Source organism: Thalassophryne amazonica, chromosome 8 (genome assembly GCF_902500255.1).
Source record: "Thalassophryne amazonica chromosome 8, fThaAma1.1, whole genome shotgun sequence".
NCBI lineage: Eukaryota > Metazoa > Chordata > Actinopteri > Batrachoidiformes > Batrachoididae > Thalassophryne > Thalassophryne amazonica.
Genome location: NC_047110.1, coordinates 113,178,067 through 113,200,643, shown reverse-complemented (window position 1 = coordinate 113,200,643; position 22,577 = coordinate 113,178,067). Strand labels below are relative to the sequence as shown.

At 40.0% G+C, this 22,577-nt stretch overlaps 1 protein-coding gene across 1 annotated transcript in view; it reads left to right on the top strand.

The window, feature by feature from the left end:
• The first annotated feature begins 6,225 nt into the window (after nucleotides 1-6,225).
• Nucleotides 6,226-22,577, top strand: part of zgc:158868 (uncharacterized protein LOC791147 homolog) — a 30,803-nt gene continuing 14,451 nt past the window's right edge. The window contains exons 1-3 of the mRNA XM_034177291.1: nucleotides 6,226-6,515; nucleotides 9,803-9,857; nucleotides 13,957-14,153. Of these exons, the coding sequence (XP_034033182.1) occupies nucleotides 6,378-6,515; nucleotides 9,803-9,857; nucleotides 13,957-14,153 (390 nt within the window). The 5' untranslated portion in view covers nucleotides 6,226-6,377. The remainder of the gene's footprint in view (nucleotides 6,516-9,802; nucleotides 9,858-13,956; nucleotides 14,154-22,577) is intronic.

Below are 22,577 nucleotides of genomic sequence, written 5' to 3'. Positions count from 1 at the left end.
CATATCAACTGATATTATCGACCAGCTGACGTATCGGTTGGACTCTAAACTTTAGAGGAGGTGATGGTCTAGTGGTTAAGGTGTTGGGCTTGAGTCCAGAAGATCATGGGTTCAAATCCCCGCCTGACTGGAAAATTACTAAGGGCCCTTGGGCAAGGCCTTTAATCTCCTATTGCTCCCGGTGTGTAGTGAGCGCCTTGTATGGCAGCACCCTGACATCGGGGTGAATGTGAGACATAATTGTAAAGCGCTTTGAGCATCTGATGCAGATGGAAAAGCGCTATATAAATGCAGTCCATTTACCATTCTTGTGTGCACCGGTTTGGTTGGAATAATTTTGGCTTCAGTGTTTCTCAAGAAGAATATAAATTTTTGCAGAGTTTTGAACATAGTGTCCTGATAGTTTGTGAACGTTTGTCTCGTTGAACATCTTCAGACGACACATGCACAAAGTAATCGGATGTGCTGTTGGAATGAAGTTTGAGATGAACCTCGTTCTGATTCATTTTACAAGATTAAATAAATGTATTAAACCTTTAACAGAGCGTTATTTCACGATGACCCTGTTAGAAATGGTTGGTTTGGTTACGTTGTAGCGCAGCAGCCAAATGTGACAATTTGTGAAGTTCAGCAGCAGATTAAAGAAGAAATTATTTTTTAAACAGTTTCAAACAATTCAGCAGTTTGTCTTTAAATAATAAAGTATTTCGGTCACTAATATGAACACGAAGCAGCTTTTGAAACTAACTTATTTTTGTCCATTTGAATGTTTATGAACAGTTGTAACTTTTGAGCTCTCACATTTTGTTTCAGGATTAAAGTTGTTTCGTTTTTGTTAGTTGTTCTGTTTTATCTTTTGCTTTGACACGACCCGCGTCTTACTGACCCCGTCGGTTTGTGAGGACCTGTGGCGGCCCCATCGGTGTGTGAGGGGCCCCGTGGCGGCCCCGTCGGTGTGTGAGGACCTTTGATCTTCTGGTGAGTTGTTTATTACATTCATATAGGAATTTAGACATATGGTCCAAGTTGGTGGCAAGAAAGGTTTTAGGTTTGATTCCAGCTGAAGCTTGTTTTTCTCTGAGTCCAGGTAAGAACAGACATCAGTTACTGAGTAAATCAACCTGGTTAACGTAACTACTGACTGTGTCTGACTGTCTGTGTGTGTTTGGTCTGTAATGGACCATGTGTGCATGTTCTGCAGTGTGCGCTGTGAGAGGATGCAGCGCCCCCTGATGGTTAATGTGCACACAGGAAGCACTTGAGGACAGTTTGTAACAATTATAACTATTGACTAAATATCATAAACTCGTGATAATCGTTTAATTAAGGAGCGCTGAGGACTTTTATATTAATGAAGCAGTGCTTTGATTTAATATTGGACGATCAATGGAGCTAAAGATTATTTATTGACAGTTTAATGTGAGAACATTGTGTAATGTGAAGCTTGTTTTGGGATTTGTTATTTTGCTCTTTTCTTTATAATTATTTAAAAGTTACACTGAACTCTGTCTGAGTCAAAGTGATGGATTTTAACTTTTATTGCTCAAAATGTGACTGAGCACTTTGATGAACCTGGACCCTGGACTCCTGATTCTCGAGTCCAAGACAACAGCGGGTCCAGAACTCTGGATTAACTGGTGTGAGTGAAAATTTAGTCCATCAGATGACAACTAGAGGTGATATTTGATTGTGCAAAAATAGAACTTTTGTGGACGACCTGATTTAAAAAAGCTGGGTGGTACTTGGGTCTAACAGCCAGCAGGTGGCAGTGTTCTGCAGCTCCTATTGGTGCAGAAGTTTGGAAAGATTTTCTGTGCAAAATGTTCTTTTAGAAAACAAACTGGGAAAAAACTCCAAACTTCATTAATAAAGCTTTCAAACTTGTTCCATCATCAGTGTTGTGCAAAAATCTTCAGCACCCCACAGTTTCTTTAAATTGTTTTGTTTGTTTTTAAAGAAGCTTCAGATTTAAATAAAAATAAATTATTTAGCATTTCCAGGTAAAATTTTTAAAACAGAGAATTTTATCCATTTTATGAAAGTATTTTTTGTAACTAGTGCATAGACACACGACACTGACCAAAAAATAGTTTCTTGATTTGAATGAGCGTTAAAATGAAAAAACAAACAAAAAAAAGAAACTGGTTTTGTCAGTGATACTCTTGAAATAAAGAGACTTTGTTTCCAAACATCGCCTGTCAGGAGCGACCAATTCATAAATCACATCAGAATCCAGATCAGCACGTGCACACAGATGGGTGCGATTCCATATGGGCCAAAAAGGTCACAGGGCAGAGGTCAGACGAAGTCACCAGCAAGTCACTCTCAAGTCATCAATCTGCAAGTCTCAAGTCACAGTGATCACCAATTGTTCACAAGCGGACTTGAGACTTGACTTGGGACTTACAGATTGATGACTTCTTCCCACCCTGCCTCTGTCACACGGTGAGGAAACCCAGTACGCGACTACGCACGTTTGGGAATAAACTGGATTAACTGTGCATAAGTTACAGCGTGGAAAGAAAAAAGTGGCACTCGGACAAATATCCACCATAAACATAGAACACTGTGCTGTCAGAGTATGACATGTTTTTCAGACAGTTACGAAAACATTTCATGAACATTTTGTGATGTCATAAAGGTATTGTGGCGTCTCCTCTTTGTCTGTGGGTATTCTGACCGAGTTTGAGTTTGCTTCAGAGTTTATTTTGTGAACAAACACATCTGTCACATCATCACCAGCGTGCAGAGTTGATGTGGCTCCGTAAACGTCCCCTGTGCAGGGAGACGAACGCCATGGAAACCCAACAAAAACAAATATGGCCGCTCATGTGGTTCGATGGAAAGTCTGTCGTTTTACTGCACAAAACACTTTGTAGTGAGCGAATATCAATGTAGAATGTCAAATATTGACTTTTTTTTTTTTTTTTACTTTTGTCAGTTATTTGGAGACATTTCTGGCCAATCTTTATCAGACATTACTGTGCAGAAAAATATGACTGAAAATGATGCAAAATATTTAAATATGTTAGTGTCTTTATGAAATGGACAAAATAAAAAATAAAAATATATATATTTTTTTACTTTTGTCACTTATTTGGAGAACATTCTGGCAAATGTTTGTCATTTTTACCATATATTACTGTGCCCAAAACATAACTATTTAAAAAAAGCAAAATATTTTAATATGTTAGTGTCTTTATGAAATGGACAAAAAAAAAATATATATATATATATTTTTTTTTTTTACTTTTGTCACTTATTTGGAGAACATTCTGGCAAATGTTTGTCATTTTTACCATATATTACTGTGCCCAAAACATAACTATTTAAAAAAAGCAAAATATTTTAATATGTTAGTCTCTTTATGAAATGGACAAAATAAAAAAAAATTGGTTGATCGTTATTTTATTTTACTTTTATTTTTTTTTTTTACTTTTGTCACTTATTTGGAGAACATTTTGGCAAGTGTTTGTGTCACCTTTACCATATATTACTGTGCCAAAAACACAACTATTTAAAAAAGCAAACTATTTTAATATGTTAGTGTCTTTATGAAATGGACAAAATAAAAAATTGGTTGATCGTTATTTTATTTTACTTCAATTTTTTTTAACATTTTTTTTAAAAAAGCAAAGACCAGACAGACCATCCTGGAGTGAGTTGTCGTCTCTTTAGCTGCTGCCAAAGTGCCTTTGCGCAAATGTAGCGAGTCTCCAGCGGCTGGCACGGAGCGGCTCTGTGGTCCGCGGGTCGGACCGGTTCTGATCAGCTTCTACTGTTCCAGCTTCACTCATCTGAATAAATAAAGCCAATCAGGATGCTGCTCCGGCTTTACAGGATGCTGAGATGATAAACAGATAAATGATAAAGACGATAAACGTCACTTTCATCTGAAACATTTTATGACTCAAACATGTGAATCTGAACCAAAGCTTCAGGGTTTTTATTTTTAAATGAAACACTAAATTTTCAGATGTTCCTTTTTGGCTTTTTGTTTGTCAAAGCTGCTTAAAGGACTTGTGGTCATTTCTGTTAGTCAAAGACATGGATTTAAAGCGGTCGTTACAGCTCGCTAACATATGCGTCTCCGCGTGCAGTCAACTTCACTCAAACGTGTTTTTTGCATGCATGCGGTGTGTTTCAGATCTGTGAGTGTGGGGAAGGACAAAATAAGTTAATTGGATATTTTCAGATCTGTTTTGGGCCACGCACACGTGGAAATAAGTTCATTGTAATTTCCTTCTCATTTAGACTCCACCTTCACTTCCCGCCATCACACAGGAAGTGCTGATCGTTGCTCTAAACATTCTGCTCCGTCTGAAAACGGGATTAAACCTCTGCAAACTGTTGAAGACATGCTTTAGTTTGTTGCTTTTTTCTTTATTAATCCTCCTTTGAATATCTGCACATGTAAATCTGTGCCTTTGAATCCAGAAGAGTTGCAGGTCAGAACCACATAAATGCAGGAATTAGATCTGGAACAGAAACTATTTCACAAACCAAAAGAGGTAAATGTGCTGAAAGCTTTTAATTTTTGAGTTTCAAAACCTGCAGAGTAAATCTGCTCCTGTTGCTTTAAATGGAAAGAAGCTGCTGTTGGCCACGCCCCCTCACATGCAGCTCTCCCACATACCCCGTGTGGGCGTGGCAGAGCGTAGAGTGTGTCTCTCAGAGCAGCAGTAGTCCATATTCTGGTACAATGTTGAAAAGTTTTTTTTTTTTCTTTCATCAGTGGGTCAACAAAAAGTCAAATATCGAGATATTTCTGTTCTGGTTTTTAGTTTCATTAGCAAAACTATCAAATTAGAAATAGTTTCAAATGTGAAACTAAAGCAAGATAAGTCAATTTATTACGTTGTAATTATACAACAACAACAAAAACTATGAAACTAAGATTATATAAAAATTTTTAATATAGTGCAGTCGCTCAAATGAAACAAACAATTTAACTGTCGTTGGAAGGTGGTTGAATATTTAATAGTACGATCCTTCCGCTGCTCCCTCGGGGTCGCCACAGCAGATCTGAGGTGGATCTGCATGTTGATTTGGTGCAAGTTCTACACTGGATGCCCTTCCTGAGGCAGCTCCACAGTACATAGTGAATTTTAATTGGTGTTGCAGACCGAACAATCCGCCCCTAAAAATCAGTCCACCTTTTGCATCTGCACATGCGTCATTCCAGACCACAGCAGCTCCTCTGAGACGGAGTCTCTTCACCCAAAGTGATCAAAAGGATTAATGTGATTATTAACCATCAGATGATAAAGTAAAACCTCATAAATCATTATAAAGTCAGTTTTAAGCAGAAATTAGGCAAAATTCCATGACACTTTGAAATGACCGAGGCACAGTGAACGTGTCAGCTAGCAGCTCATTTAGCTGTGGCACTCTGAGTGCTTCCGCTGCCTTTTATGATGAAATAATGCTGAATTTATGTGGAAATGATTGTTGTAGAAAAGCTTCAGATATCTGTCGCTGAGACAGATGATGACTGGAGGCAGTTTGAAGCAGAAACCAGGTGTTAATCCATGAACCGCGGCTAATGACGCATGCATAGATGCAAAAGGGGGACTGATTTTTAGGGGGGACTGTTCGGGTGGCAACACCGGGAACCTTCTGCACCAGAAACAAGCACATTAACTGCTTGGTCACCACACCTAGGAAGTGAGTATTTTATAATAAATTGATAAATAATAGATCTTTAACAGTTTTGTCATCTCATGTTTAAGTTTTGTGTCTCTGCACAGAACTCTTTATTTCTAAATGTGCTGCTTTTAATGGAGCCAAACACATTTTCTTCTTAGACTGTTTGTTTTCTAGACTTTTCTTACATTAAAAACAAAACACTGATTTCTGGAGCCGTTCTACAATTTTTCTTTTTCAGTATCAGTTTTCTCAGAGGGTCCGACTGATTGAGTTTTGTGGGCTGTGTCTGGCCCCCGGGGCTCAGGTTGACCACACTCTGTCTGCATGTTGCAACACAGAGGAAGACACTCAATTGTTGTTGGGTAACTCGGTGTTGTTGCAGCCACAGCTTCTACATTTTCACTCTGTGCCACCGCTCGCCACCTGCTCCGACACACACCTGCTGTTGGAACCTGACACACTCAGTCTGGATGTTTGCCGGGAACAAAGGCTGGCGTGCTGCCTGGGCGGACGGGCAGGTTCTGCAGGTGAGCGAGCAGATAAAAGCAGAGGCGGCGGCTGCGGCTGAGCAAACACATGGACATGTAGACATGGACCGGCGTGTGCAGGTGTCCCAGCCTCACTTCCTGTGCAGCCCAGGCTCACTGTGTGACGTAAACGTGAGCGGCCTGACAGCCTCGAGCGTTCAGTCGCAGTCACACGTCTGAACGCTGTCGCGGAGCTTCAACATGTCTGTGGAGTTCGGAGGCAACATTGTGGTGACGGGGGCCAACCGAGGGATTGGACTGGAGCTGGTCAGACAGCTGGTGCAGGACTCTGACCATGTCTACGCCTGCTGCAGAGAGCCCGAGGGCCCCAGGGCCGAGGTGAGACCCCGATCCTTCCAGTTCAGAGAGACAGCGCCTTGAGTCCCCTCCTCGACTTATTTTTTTATTATTTTTTTATAAAGTTTTTGAGCAAGCAGCAGATGGACGTGTGCACGTTGTCTGCACTTTAGTTCTACAGACAACTGAAGGACATGTGGTCCAAACCTCTGCTGCAACTAAGATTTTTAATTTGCTTGGTGTCAAATTTCACATATTTCCAGTATTTGTAAACTTCTGTTAAAGTGGAAGAAACTCCAGAACATATTTTAGCAGCTCAGTTTTTAGCTCCTGTTTAATTTTAATGTAAAATTTCTTTTTAAATCTTAAATGATTGAGGCTCAGTTTGGGGAATCAATCGGTTTTATACTTTGTGTTTTTGTCAGGCAGCTTTTATGTGTAGAAGCGTTGACCCAATAAATACTTTTAATAACAGGAGCGTATCGATGAACTGAAATACTAATTTGTATTTTCTTCACCGTGTAGTTTTTGTCTGAAATCTGTTAATATAAAATCTTGCTTTTTTGTGTTTAACTTAGCTGGAAAATGATCTTCCTGCACAAATAAAGCAGTTGGATTCTGTGGAGAATTTAAAGTCTAGATGTAAGACCCATCTGTTTTCCCAGTCATATCGTTAGTATATTATGTGTTTTGTTTTTTATTATTTTTACTCATTTATTGTGCCTTTTGATTGTTTAATGTAGTTTGTTCTGTTTTCAAATCGTGTTGTGTGAAGTGCTTTGAGGTGATCCTGTGTGAAGTGGCGCTATACAAATTATTAAATTTGATTTTGATTTTACACCAGTATGCTGCCATACAAAAGGGAAAATAAGTGCGTCTTAAGTCTGGACTTGAAAGTCTCCACAGAATCTGTTTTATTGATGCAGGGAGATCATTCCACAGACCAGGGGCACAATAAGAGAAAACTCTGACATGCAGACTTTTTATTCACCTTAGGGACACAAAGTAGTCCTGCACCCTGAGAACGTAAAGCCTGGGCCGGTACGTAAGGTTTAATTAGGTCAGCTAGGTAGGGAGGTGCCAGTCTGTGAACAATTTTATAGGTTAGTAGCAGAACCTTAAAATCTGATCTCACTGGGACAGGAAGCCAGTGAAGAGACGCCAAAATGGGTGTAATGTGGTCAAACTTTCTGCTTCGTGTCAAAAGTCTGGCTGCAGTATTTTGAACCAGTTGGAGACCCCTAATGCTGGACTATGGTAAACCAGAAAATAGAACATTACAGTAGTCCAATCTAGAAGAGATAAACGCATGAATCAGGGTCTCAGCATCAGCCATAGACAGGATGGGACGAATCTTCGCTATATTTCGCAGGTGGAAGAAAGCAGTCCTAGTAATATTTCTAATGTGGAGGTCAAAGGACAACGTAGGATCAAAAATTACCCCAAGTTTCCTCACTTTGTCAGTGTGTATGACACACGAGTGTTAACTGGTCAAATTGATGCCGATGTCTCACCGGACCAAGAACCATCATTTCAGTCTTATCAGAGTTTAAAAGTAGGATGTAATATGCAAAAATTGAATTTTAGTGAATTTTATTGCTCATTTTATGACTTATGATACAAAATCACTAACATTCAACTTTTGCACATTTTTCTAAACTGAGTGCAGCGGTATAACCAGCAGGACCCCACTGATGTGTGCTGTGGAATTTGTGTGACTGCACCTTTTAACAATGATGCTGTTGAAAATTTAATCAATAAAAAATTCTCCAAAGTTTGTCAGACATTTTTCCAAACTGAGTGCTGTAGTATAATCAGCAGGAGACCACTAATGTGTGCAGTAAATTTGGTGACACCACACCTGAATTTATTGAATATTTTTCTGGTGTCTTCTTTTTGCACTTCTTCGACGGTCCCTAAGCTTCCATTTCTCCGCTGTCTGCGCGTTCAGATCATTATTATTTTTCCAGCTCAGAATGTGGCTCATATGGGTAAAAATAATAGTTTTAACTTGCACTTGTAGCGACGAACTGTTAACTGACAATGGTTTTCTGAAGTGTTCCTGAGCCCACGTGGTAAGATCCTTTATTTTTTTTTAATAGACATCCTCTTCATAAAGTTTAAAATTTTCAGGTTTTTCCACACAAAAGGCCCGAAATTGAATGAAGGAGCTGCACTTTGTTTTGGCTCAAATCTTTTACTGTGTGTGTGTATGTATATATATATATATATATATATATATATATATATATATACACACACACCTGCTTTTTTAAAATCCTACATCCTTCATAGATTTTCTTCCCTGAGTGTCAGTTAACAAACGTTTTTTAGCCAATGTATATTAACAGCAATGAGAAAAATATTTTTGTACATGAAAAAAAAAAAAAAACTAAAATTAACTCACTTTTGTATTATTGCAAATTATCTTTTTAAATCCTTTGGGAAATGTGTAAAATTAATTAGGTTTTTGATTTTGTACTTTCATAAAAACGTTTTCTCTGGTGTTAATCTGTTAAACTGTTATTTATCTTTTTAGGTTTTTAATTTGTTAAACAAACAAATAAATAAAATTAATAGAAAAATAACTTGAATATATCTGGAAAAAAATGTAAATGTTTTTGAAAGCGACTGGAAAAAGTGCGATAAAAGACTTGCAACAGTTAATCTTGAAATAAATCATGAATCTTGTATCTAAATGTAAAATGTTCTAATCATCAACGTTGTGGCTTTTTCTGAACATAATATGCCTGAATGTCACATTTTTTACCCAAAACTCTAGACATGGGTGTCAAACAAGCAGAGCTTCAGAGTTTATGAATCATGTTTCATCTTCCTGAAACATCTCTCTTTGTGGGGATTTAGGTTTTATTTGGTGATTTTGTTGATTTTTTTTTTTTCACTGTAGATGTTTTTTTTTTAAGTCGTGACCTTTCTCCTCTCAGTGGTTTGTGGGCGTGTTGTTGTTTCACACGCTGAGCACATTCCTCTGAAAAAAATTTCATTAAAATGCCAAATAACTCAAACGGTTTGACCTCAATAATCTGGTTTTGTCCCTGTTGACAAGTTGAACATTTTCTTCTACAAACAATCACAAAGAAAAAGTTCAGAGGGATGACAGAAAATACAAAAACCCAAAAGTACACAGAAGACATGAAAATGTTCCTGTATCCATCAAAAACACACAAAACCCCACAACCCTGACAGGACAAGTGCTGATTTAATGTGTGTAAATTAAAATGTAAGTGCATAAAACTGACCACCATGATGTGTTCAGGTGACACTGGTGCATTTTGGTGTTATTAATTGTGCATCCCCCCCCCCTTCAGGCGCTGAGGGCGCTCGCTGCTTGCCATCCTGGAAAGATCAGTCTAATCAGACTCAGTAAGTACGAAAACACAACCGCAGCTGCACATCTGGAACAAATAAAACATCGCAACAAAAAGCCTGAAGCCGGCGATTAAAACGAACATTTAAACGCTTAATTTCAGTGTGATAAAGGAGAAAAACAATCAACAAGCGTCATTTGACTCATAAACAAAATCACAGCTTCAAATGACAATGTGAAAAGTTTTTTTTTTGTTGCTAATTTATGGAAAATAAACGAAGAAATCACATGTACATAAGTATTCAGTCTTTGTCATGAAGCTCAAAATTGAGTTCAGGTGCCTCCTGTTTCCACTGATCATCCTTGAGATGTTTGTACAGCTTCAGTGGAGTCCACCTGGGGTCAGTGCAGTTGACTGGACATGATTTGGAAAGACACACACCTGTCTACATATAGTGGCTTCCAAAAGTATTCGGGCCCTTGGTATTTTCACGCATTTTATGCCATTTCAAATACAAAAAGTAAATCAGGCTTCTCAAAAAAGATGATGGGTTGGACAAGTCAGTGGTTTTCAAATTGTGTGATTTACTTTCAATTTGAGTCTCAGGAAGATAATTTTAGAAATGTTCATATTTAGAATCCTGATTTACTTTTTGTGTTTGAAACGCCATAAACAAATTAAAATGTGTGAAATACCAAGTGGCTGAATACTTTTGTAAACTACTGTATAAGGTCCCACAGTTGACAGAACACAAACCAAGCATGGAGTCAAAAGAATTGTCTGTAGACCTCTGAGACAGGATTGTCTGGAGACACCACTCTGGGGAAGGGTACAGAAACATTTCTGCTACTTTAAGGTCCCAATGAGCACAGTGGTCTCCATCATCTGTAAATGGAAGATGTTCTGATCCACCAGGACTCTTCCTAGAGCTGGCTGCCCGTCTAAACTGAGCAATTGGGCAGAAGGCCCTTAGTCAGGGAGGGGACCAAGAACCCGATGGTCACTCTGTCAGAGCTCCAGCATTTCTCTGTGGAGAGAGGAGAACCTTCCAGAAGGACAACCATCTCTGCAGCAATCCACCAATCAGGCCTGTATGGTAGAGTGGCCAGACAGAAGCCACTCCTTAGTAAAAGACACATGACAGCCCACCTGGAGTTTGACAAAAGGCACCTGAAGGACTCTCAGACCAGGAGAAACAAAATTCTCTGGTCTATATTGGCCTCTCTTCATTGGCTTCCTGTTAATTCTAGAATAGAATTTAAAATTCTTCTTCTTACTTATAAGGTTTTGAATAATCAGGTCCCATCTTATCTTAGGGACCTCGTAGTACCATATCACCCCAATAGAGCGCTTCGCTCTCAGACTGCAGGCTTACTTGTAGTTCCTAGGGTTTGTAAGAGTAGAATGGGAGGCAGAGCCTTCAGCTTTCAGGCTCCTCTCCTGTGGAACCAGCTCCCAATTCAGATCAGGGAGACAGACACCCTCTCTACTTTTAAGATTAGGCTTAAAACTTTCCTTTTTGCTAAAGCTTATAGTTAGGGCTGGATCAGGTGACCCTGAACCATCCCTTAGTTATGCTGCTGCACCAACACGCACCCAGTCCTGTTTGCTAAAACATCTTCTTTACTGATTTTTGTTGTTCTGGTGTTTCTCACCAACTCTTCACACTGTGGAAACGTGTCTGAGTGAGACACAGGACTGAAGCTCAAAAACCAAATCACGTCATTTACAGTGGTGGGCACACTTCCGATAATCCGATAACAGATAATTATCAAAGATAATGTTTTCATTATCGGATTATCTTTTTAGATAACTTTAAAAGCCATTATCGGACCAATTATCTTCGATTAATTTTTGTCCGATAACTTTTAGACCGATCAACAAAGTAAACAAAGCTGAACAGCGCCAAGCATTTTTAAAATTTAAAATCAGTTCAGCACCTACCTGTTAAAAGTTTTGTAACAGATGGATAGTTATACCCTCTGCTAACAGAAGAGAGCTGCTTCTATGAAAAGCGTCTCTATCCTCTGTAGACAAAGGAGAAATGGCCCCCCCCCCAAAAAAAATCATTTCCTTTAACGCCATAGCGATATGCTGGCAATATCACCTAAGTCATCCAGAGGCATACATTTTTAACTTATGGTTCAAATTTTAACCAAACTAATTTTGGACGTTATTTAAAATTACTGTCATGTCTGAAGTTTTCTAAAGTGAAAATATCAGATATATGTTTTAGTTTTAAAGTAATGTGCTACTTTTTAAGGTTTTGTGAGCACATGCTGTGCCCCGCAGTGCATTATGCGTAGGATGATGTAATCTCAGTACGTTCACGACAGGACAATTGCATTTCAGACACTCTGTTCAGGCTCCACGGACAACAGCATTAAACTCTAGTGCCTAAAACTCTCGTGAATATATTCTCTGGGTTTATAGATGTTATTGTATTTGCATTTGTTAAATTCCACGCATTTCAAATGTAGCAGACAGGGATTATCTGGAATTTTGTTTTCAAGGCCTCTACTACCATCTACTGGCCGGTAGTGTTCATGGCAGTATTCGCCCTAAGCAACAGCAAAAAAAAAAAACAAAAAAACAACATTACAAGACAGCTCTGCGGTGTTTGCATAGGCACAGTGCGAGCGGTTAGATGCTTGTAGCTTTTCAGCAGCAGGATACCCTCATGACGGCCGACCAGAATAATATCAAACAGGTTTGATTTTCATTGGACCATACGATCGGCAATCAGGAGGTGGTCCTGAGATGTTAAACGCAGCTTGTTACTCCATGTACACTACACGATGCAGGACGCGTGATTAACCTGAAACTCGGTCCAAAAAATTCCTGCATGAAAAATCATCTCGCACAGTGTAAAGCACGTTTTACAACATCATAAAACGTGCACACATTCTCTCCACATGCAAAACATTTTGCGATGACACTTCTAGGGCTCCGTAAAAATGCCTGTTTTTACAAATAAAAAAATGGAATATTTTACAAAAGCACATTTATCTGTAAACACCAACACATGACAGACGTCACATTAACGTGTTGGTTTACATAATGAATGACTGAACCAATCAGTGTTTAGCAGAGGCACTTTTACCCAGAATCCTTTGTGATCTTTGTTATAAAACCTCAGAATTAGTGCATTATTCAACATTAAAAGATATATGCTATATTTTAACTTTGTACAAATGACAGAATTGACATTAATGGAGGTATTCTATCGGTATTAATGTTATTTATAAATCAAAACCATAAGTCAGCATGACTTTATTTTTCAAGACCTCCGCCTGACCGGAGCGTTGTGATTGATAGAGAGTTGGCTTTATGGCTGCTCTGTGTCTCTGTGCTGGGAGCTCTGTAGTAAACAAATACTTCCAGCAGGGGCAGAATGTTCAAAGACAAAGGTGTGGTCTCATTGTTTGGGTCTGTTGTTACTTTTAATATTACTAGAAGCTATTGTGGCGTTAAAACTTAAATTTGTTTCATTAGTAGTTGTAAATGTACGAGAGACAATATTGGAATTTATCTGTTATCGATTATCTGTAACTTCCGATACATTTTTGGGTGGTTTATTGTTTTATCTTTATCAAAGATAAGTTTTCAGTTATCTGATTATCTGTTATCAAAGTTAATTTTTTGGTTATCTGTGCCCACCACTGGTCATTTACCTTCTAAAGATGTGGTAATGTTTTGATTGCCATGGAAACAGACTTCCTGTGTAACGGCTGATTGACAGTTTAATAACGAGTCACCGAACTAATCCTGGATGATGATCTAGGATGAGATGCATGTGGTGCATCTGGGGGGGGGTGTGGCAACACTTGGCACCGGGGTGCATCACATGACCTGACCCAGTCCTGAACAAAGACCCAGTCCTGATCCTGACCAGATACTTAACCATAAACTAATTGTGATCCAGTCTTGAACCGTGACCTAACCTGATCCTGACCTAATTCTGAGAATATAAATAACTTCTCTCTTCTCTTTTTTTTTAATGTCTGTGGTTCTGATCTGAAGGTTCTGGATCTTTTCTGTGATTCAGACTTTTTCGCTGGTTGTTTGTTCTGTGAATGAATTTCTGCTCCTGGAATGTGTCAGAAAAGGTCTGATGAACACGTTTGTTTGTTTGTTTGTTTACTTGCGTGCAGACGTGACTGATGAAGACAGTGTCTATGCTGCCATCCACACCGTCAGCGAGCAGGTCGGCACCGCCGGTTTGAATCTCCTCATCAACAATGCCGCTATCAACGCTCCGCCTTCGCCTGCAACGTTGTCGTCCACCAGTAAGAAAGACATGATGGACGTCTTTGAGACCAACGTGACCGGACCGTTTCTCCTGGCAAAGGTTCGACTTTAACTGCTGCCTTCTGAGGCCTTGGTGCCGTTTAGCCAGAAAAGATGAAGGCGTGATACTGGAAAAGTGCAGCAGCCGTTTCCTGGTGGTTAGACGATAAGAATTCTGGCGAGGTTTATCAGTGTTGAGGTCACAGCAGGTCAAAGCCTCAGCGACGTCTTCCTGCTGCTGTGCTCAGAAGTTTACATACACCCATCATGTTCATGAACGTTGGCGTTTTAATGATGCCTTTGAACTGTTCTTTATCTGGTTTAAACATCATGAATGACTTTAAAAAAACAAGACCTGGGTCCACAAGTTTGAATTTATTTGGACCTATTTCGGCCTCTACTGGTGGTTGGCTCTCACTGCGGTATTGTATCACTTCCTGTTCTGGAGCACAGCGGTGTTTTGCTGTATCTGTTAGCTGTTTAATCTGCGCAGTTAGATTGATCTAGTTAACTAGATAACGATTTGTTTCACAGTGTAATCTTCACGTGCCTTAACTAAAGCACTCCCTCTGCTGAATCACCTCTAAATTATTTACACATTATTCACTTTGTGTGTTTTTAGGAATCCGCTAGCTTAGCGCAGCTACTAGCTCTTAGCCGGTTTAGCATGGCGGCTTCTCCTGTCTCTCCCGCACTTTTCTGCTCTGGGTGTGAAATGTTTAGTTATTCCTCAGCCTCCTTTAGCAGTAATGGTACTTGTAATAAGTGTAGCTTATTCGTAGCTTTGGAGGCCAGGCTGGGCGAATTGGAGACTCGGCTCCGCACCGTGGAAAATCCTACAGCTAGCCAGGCCCTTGTAGTCGGTGCGGATCAAGGTAGCTTAGCCGCCGTTAGTTCCCCTCCAGCAGATCCAGAGCAGCCGGGAAAGCAGGCTGACTGGGTGACTGTGAGGAGGAAGCGTAGTTCTAAACCGAAGCCCTGTGTACACCACCAACCCGTTCACATTTCGAACCGTTTTTTCCCCACTCGGTGACACACCCGCCGAGGAACAAACTCTGGTTATTGGCGACTGTGTTTTGAGAAATGTGAAGTTAGCGACACCAGCAACCATAGTCAGTTGTCTTCCGGGGGCCAGAGCAGGTGACATCGAAGGAAATTTGAAACTGCTGGCTAAGGCTAAGTGTAAATTTGGTAAGATTGTAATTCACGTCGGCAGTAATGACACCCGGTTACGCCAATCGGAGGTCACTAAAATTAACATTGAATCGGTGTGTAACTTTGCAAAAGTAGGTTTCTCTGGGCCCCTCCCCAATCGGACCGGGAGTGACATGTTTAGCCGCATGTTCTCCTTGAATTGCTGGCTGTCTGAGTGGTGTCCAAAAAATGAGGTGGGCTTCATAGATAATTGACAAAGCTTCTGGGGAAAACCTGGTCTTGTTAGAAGAGACGGCATCCATCCCACTTTGGATGGAGCAGCTCTCATTTCTAGAAATCTGGCCAATTTTCTTAAATCCTCCAAACCGTGACTATCCAGGGTTGGGACCAGGAAGCAGAGTTGTAGTCTTACACACCTCTCTGCAGCTTCTCTCCCCCTGCCATCCCCTCATTACCCCATCCCCGTAGAGACGGTGCCTGCTCCCAGACCACCAATAACCAGCAAAAATCTATTTAAGCATAAAAATTCAAAAAGAAAAAATAATATAGCACCTTCAACTGCACCACAGACTAAAACAGTTAAATGTGGTCTATTAAACATTAGATCTCTCTCTTCTAAGTCCCTGTTAGTAAATGATATAATAATTGATCAACATATTGATTTATTCTGCCTTACAGAAACCTGGTTACAGCAGGATGAATATGTTAGTTTAAATGAGTCAACACCCCGAGTCACACTAACTGCCAGAATGCTCGTAGCACGGGCCGGGGCGGAGGATTAGCAGCAATCTTCCATTCCAGCTTATTAATTAATCAAAAACCCAGACAGAGCTTTAATTCATTTGAAAGCTTGACTCTAAGTATTGTCCATCCAAATTGGAAGTCCCAAAACCAGTTTTGTTATTATCTATCGTCCACCTGGTCGTTACTGTGAGTTTCTCTGTGAATTTTCAGACCTTTTGTCTGACTTAGTGCTTAGCTCAGATAAGATAATTATAGTGGGCGATTTTAACATCCACACAGATGCTGAGAATGACAGCCTCAACACTGGATTTAATCTATTATTAGACTCAATTGGCTTTGCTCAAAATGTAAATGAGTCCACCCACCACTTTAATCATATCTTAGATCTTGTTCTGACTTATGGTATGGAAATTGAAGACTTAACAGTATTCCCTGAAAACTCCCTTGTGTCTGATCATTTCTTAATAACATTTACATTTACTCTGATGGACTACCCAGCAGTGGGGAATAAGTTTCATTACACTAGAAGTCTTTCAGAAAGCGCTGTAACTAGGTTTAAGGATATGATTCCTTCTTTATGTTCTCTGCCATATACCAACACAGTGCAGAGTAGCTACCTAAACTCTGTAAGTGAGATAGAGTATCTCGTCAATAGTTTTACATCCTCATTGAAGACATCTTTTGATGCTGTAGCTCCTCTGAAAAAGAGAGCTTTAAATCAGAAGTGCCTGACTCCGTGGTATAACTCACAAACTCGCAGCTTAAAGCAGATAACCCGTAAGTTGGAGAGGAAATGGCGTCTCACTAATTTAGAAGATCTTCACTTAGCCTGGAAAAAGAGTCTGTTGCTCTATAAAAAAGCCCTCCGTAAAGCTAGGACATCTTGCTACTCATCACTAATTGAAGAAAATAAGAACAACCCCAGGTTTCTTTTCAGCACTGTAGCCAGGCTGACAGAGTCAGCGCTCTATTGAGCCGAGTATTCCTTTAACTTTAACTAGTAATTACTTCATGACTTTCTTTGCTAATAAAATTTTAACTATTAGAGGAAAAAATTACTCATAACCATCCCAAAGACGTATCGTTATCTTTGGCTGCTTTGAGTGATGCCGGTATTTGGTTAGACTCTTTCTCTCAGATTGTTCTGTCTGAGTTATTTTCATTAGTTACTTCCTCCAAACCATCAACATGTCTATTAGACCCCATTCCTACCAGGCTGCTCAAGGAAGCCCTACCATTAATTAATGCTTCGATCTTAAATATGATCAATCTATCTTTATTAGTTGGCTATGTACCACAGGCTTTTAAGGTGGCAGTAATTAAACCATTACTTAAAAAGCCATCACTTGACCCAGCTATCTTAGCTAATTATAGGCCCACCTCCAACCTTCCTTTTCTCTCAAAAATTCTTGAAAGGGTAGTTGTAAAACAGCTAACTGATCATCTGCAGCGGAATGGTCTATTTGAAGAGTTTCAGTCAGGTTTTAGAATTCATCATAGTACAGAAACAGCATTAGTGAAGGTTACAAATGATCTTCTTATGGCCTCAGACAGTGGACTCATCTCTGTGCTTGTTCTGTTAGACCTCAGTGCTGCTTTTGATACTGTTGACCATAAAATTTTATTACAGAGATTAGAGCATGCCATAGGTATTAAAGGCACTGCGCTGCGGTGGTTTGAATCATATTTATCTAATAGATTATAATTTGTTCATGTAAATGGGGAATCTTCTTCACAGACTAAGGTTAATTATGGAGTTCCACAAGGTTCTGTGCTAGGACCAATTTTATTCACTTTATACATGTTTCCCTTAGGCAGTATTATTAGATGGCATTGCTTAAATTTTCATTGTTACGCAGATGATACCCAGCTTTATCTATCCATGAAGCCAGAGGACACACACCAATTAGCTAAACTGCAGGATTGTCTTACAGACATAAAGACATGGATGACCTCTAATTTCCTGCTTTTAAACTCAGATAAAACTGAAGTTATTGTACTTGGCTCCACAAATCTTAGAAACATGGTGTCTAACCAGATCCTTACTCTGGATGGCATTACCCTGACCTCTAGTAATACTGTGAGAAATCTTGGAGTCATTTTTGATCAGGATATGTCATTCAAAGCGCATATTAAACAAATATGTAGGACTGCTTTTTTGCATTTGCGCAATATCTCTAAAATTAGAAAGGTCTTGTCTCAGAGTAATGCTGAAAAACTAATTCATGCATTTATTTACTCTAGGCTGGACTATTGTAATTCATTATTATCAGGTTGTCCTAAAAGTTCCCTGAAAAGCCTTCAGTTAATTCAAAATGCTGCAGCTAGAGTACTGACAGGGACTAGAAGGAGAGAGCATATCTCACCCATATTGGCCTCTCTTCATTGGCTTCCTGAACCATCCCTTAGTTATGCTCCTATAGACTTAGACTGCTGGGGGGTTCCCATGACTGCTGGGGGGTTCCCATGATGCACTTAGTGATTGATCTCTGCTCCCCTCCACAGCATGTCTTTTTCCTGGTTCTCCCCCTCAGCCCCAACCAGTCCCAGCAGAAGACTGCCCCTCCCTGAGCCTGGTTCTGCTGGAGGTTTCTTCCTGTTAAAAGGGAGTTTTTCCTTCCCACTGTCACCAAGTGCTTGCTCACAGGGGGTCGTTTTGACCGTTGGGGTTTTTCCATAATTATTGTATGACCTTGCCTTACAATATAAAGCGCCTTGGGGCAACTGTTTGTTGTGATTTGGCGCTATATAAATAAAATTGATTTGATTTGATATTTTAGTCCTCCTTCATTATTCCATCCACCTTGTGCACCAGTACCACTGACAGCAAGCAGCCCCAGAGCATGATGGGACCACCACCATGGTTGACAGCTGGTAGAGTTTGAAAGCCTCACCTTGAGGTCTTTGTCTTGTCTGACAATAAAACTTTTCCCCAGAAGACATTTGGCTCGTCCACGTGGGAAGCTGCAAATTTCAGTCCCGTTTGAAGGTGCTGATTTTGGAGGAGGGGCTTCATTCTTGGTTGGCATCTTCTCAGTCCATGGAGATATAAAACTTGCTTCACTGAGGACAGTGACGCTGGTGTCTCAGTAGTGTCATGGCAGGCCTGAGCCTTGGTGGCTCCTGGTGGTTCCTGAACATCCTCACCAGTTTCTGCTCGTCTGACACGTCTGACTCATTTTTTCTTCCCACTGTCTCCTGTGTTTGTGCTCAGACAGTTGGTGAGGTTTAGCGCTATGCAAATAAAATAAAATAAAATTGAATTAAATGATCTTGGAATCTGCACTTGGTTAGAAATGGGCTTCCAAACTTGTTTAAATCTACAGTTCTCCTCCTTTGATCTTCACTGAGTTCTTTGGACCTTCCCGTTCAAATCAAATCAATTTCATTTATATAGCGCCAAATTACAACAAACAGTTGCCCCAAGGCGCTTCATATTGCAAGGCAAAGCCATACAATAATTACAGAAAAACCCCAACTGTCAAAACGACCCCCTGTGAGCAAGCACTTGGCGACAGTGGGAAGGAAAAACTCCCTTTTAACAGGAAGAAACCTCCAGCAGAACCAGGCTCAGGGAGGGGCAGTCTTCTGCTGGGACTGGTTGGGGCTGAGGGAGAGAACCAGGAAAAAGACATGGTGTGGAGGGGAGCAGAGATCAATCACTAATGATTAAATGCAGAGTGGTGCATACAGAGCAAAAAGAGAAAGAAACACTCAGTGCATCATGGGAACCCCCCAGCAGTCTAAGTCTATAGCAGCATAACTAAGGGATGGTTCAGGGTCACCTGATCCAGCCCTAACTATAAGCTTTAGCAAAAAGGAAAGTTTTAAGCCTAATCTTAAAAGTAGAGAGGGTGTCTATCTCCCTGATCCAAATTGGGAGCTGGTTCCAGAGGAGAGGAGCCTGAAAGCTGAAGGCTCTGCCTCCCATTCTACTCTTAAAAACCCTAGGAACTACAAGTAAGCTTGCAGTCTGAGAGCGAAGCGCTCTATTGGGGTGATATGGTACTATGAGGTCCCTAAGATAAGATGGGACCTGATTATTCAAAACCTTACAAGTAAGAAGAAGAATTTTAAATTCTATTCTGGAATTAACAGGAAGCCAATGAAGAGAGGCCAATATGGGTGAGATATGCTCTCTCCTTCTAGTCCCTGTCAGTACTCTAGCTACAGCATTTTTAATTAACTGAAGGCTTTTCAGGGAACTTTTAGGACAACCTGATAATAATGAATTACAATAGTCCAGCCTAGAGGAAATAAATGCATGAATTAGTTTTTCAGCATCACTCTGAGATATAGAGCAAATGCAAAAAAGCAGTCCTACATATTTGTTTAATATGCGCATTGAATGACATATCCTGATCAAAAATGACTCCAAGATTTCTCACAGTATTACTAGAGGTCAGGGTAATGCCATCCAGAGTAAGGATCTGGTTAGACACCATGTTTCTAAGATTTGTGGGGCCAAGTACAATAACTTCAGTTTTATCTGAGTTTAAAAGCAGGAAATTAGAGGTCATCCATGTCTTTATGTCTGTAAGACAATCCTGCAGTTTAGCTAATTGGTGTGTGTCCTCTGGCTTCATGGATAGATAAAGCTGGGTATCATCTGCGTAACAATGAAAATTTAAGCAATGCCGTCTAATAATACTGCCTAAGGGACGCATGTATAAAGTGAATAAAATTGGTCCTAGCACAGAACCTTGTGGGACTCCATAATTAACCTTAGTCTGTGAAGAAGATTCCCCATTTACATGAACAAATTGTAATCTATTAGATAAATAATTAATGGTAGGGCTTCCTTGAGCAGCCTGGTAGGAATGGGGTCTAATAGACATGTTGATGGTTTGGAGGAAGTAACTAATGAAAATAACTCCGACAGAACAATCGGAGAGAAAGAGTCTAACCAAATACCGGCATCACTGAAAGCAGCCAAAGATAACGATACGTCTTTGGGATGGTTATGAGTAATTTTTTCTCTAATAAGTAAAATTTTATTAGCAAAGAAAGTCATTAAGTCATTACTAATTAAAGTTAAAGGAATACTCGGCTCAATAGAGCTCTGACTCTTTGTCAGCCTGGCTACAGTGCTGAAAAGAAACCTGGGGTTGTTCTTATTTTCTTCAATTAGTGATGAGTAGAAAGATGTCCTAGCTTTACGGGGGGCTTTTTTATAGAGCAACAGTCTCTTTTTCCAGGCTAAGTGAAGATCTTCTAAATTAGTGAGACGCCATTTCCTCTCCAACTTACGGGTTATCTGCTTTAAGTTGCGAGTTTGTGAGTTATACCATGGAGTCAGGCACTTCTGATTTAAAGCTCTCTTTTTCAGAGGAGCTACAGCATCAAAAGTTGTCCTCAATGAGGATATAAAACTATTGACGAGATAATCTATCTCACTCACAGAGTTAAGGTAGCTACTCTGCCCTGTGTTGGTATATGGCATTGGAGAACATAAAGAAGGAATCATATCCTTAAACCTAGTTACAGCGCTTTCTGAAAGACTTCTACTGTAATGAAACTTATTCCCCACTACTGGGTAGTCCATCAGAGTAAATGTAAATGTTATTAAGAAATGATCAGACAGAAGGGGGTTTTCAGGGAATACTGTTAAGTCTTCAATTTCCATACCATAAGTCAGAACAAGATCTAAGGTATGATTAAAGTGGTGGGTGGACTCATTTACATTTTGAGCAAAGCCAATCGAGTCTAACAATAGATTAAATGCAGTGTTGAGGCTGTCATTCTCAGCATCTGTGTGGATGTTAAAATCGCCCACTATAATTATCTTATCTGAGCTAAGCACTAAGTCAGACAAAAGGTTCGAAAATTCACAGAGAAACTCACAGTAACGACCAGGAGGACGATAGATAACAACAAATAAAACTGGTTTTTGGGACATCCAGTTTGGATGGACAAGACTAAGAGACAAGCTTTCAAATGAATTAAAGCTCTGTCTGGGTTTTTGATTAATTAATAAGCTGGAGTGGAAGATTGCTGCTAATCCTCCGCCTCGGCCCGTGCTACGAGCATTCTGGCAGTTAGTGTGACTCGGGGGTGTTGACTCATTTAAACTAACATATTCATCCTGCTATAACCAGGTTTCTGTAAGGCAGAATAAATCAATATGTTGATCCATTATTATATCATTTACTAACAGGGACTTAGAAGAGAGAGACCTAATGTTTAACAGACCACATTTAACTGTTTTAGTCTGTGGTGCAGTTGAAGGTGCTATATTTTTTCTTTTTGAATTTTTATGCTTAAATAGATTTTTGCTGGTTATTGGTGGTCTGGGAGCAGGCACCGTCTCTACGGGGATGGGGTAATGAGGGGATGGCAGGGGGAGAGAAACTGCAGAGAGGTGTGTAAGACTACAACTTTGCTTCCTGGTCCCAACCCTGGATAGTCACGGTTTGGAGGATTTAAGAAAATTGGCCAGATTTCTAGAAATGAGAGCTGCTCCATCCAAAGTGGGATGGATGCCGTCTCTCCTAACAAGACCAGGTTTTCCCCAGAAGCTTTGCCAATTATCTATGAAGCCCACCTCATTTTTTGGACACCACTCAGACAGCCAGCAATTCAAGGA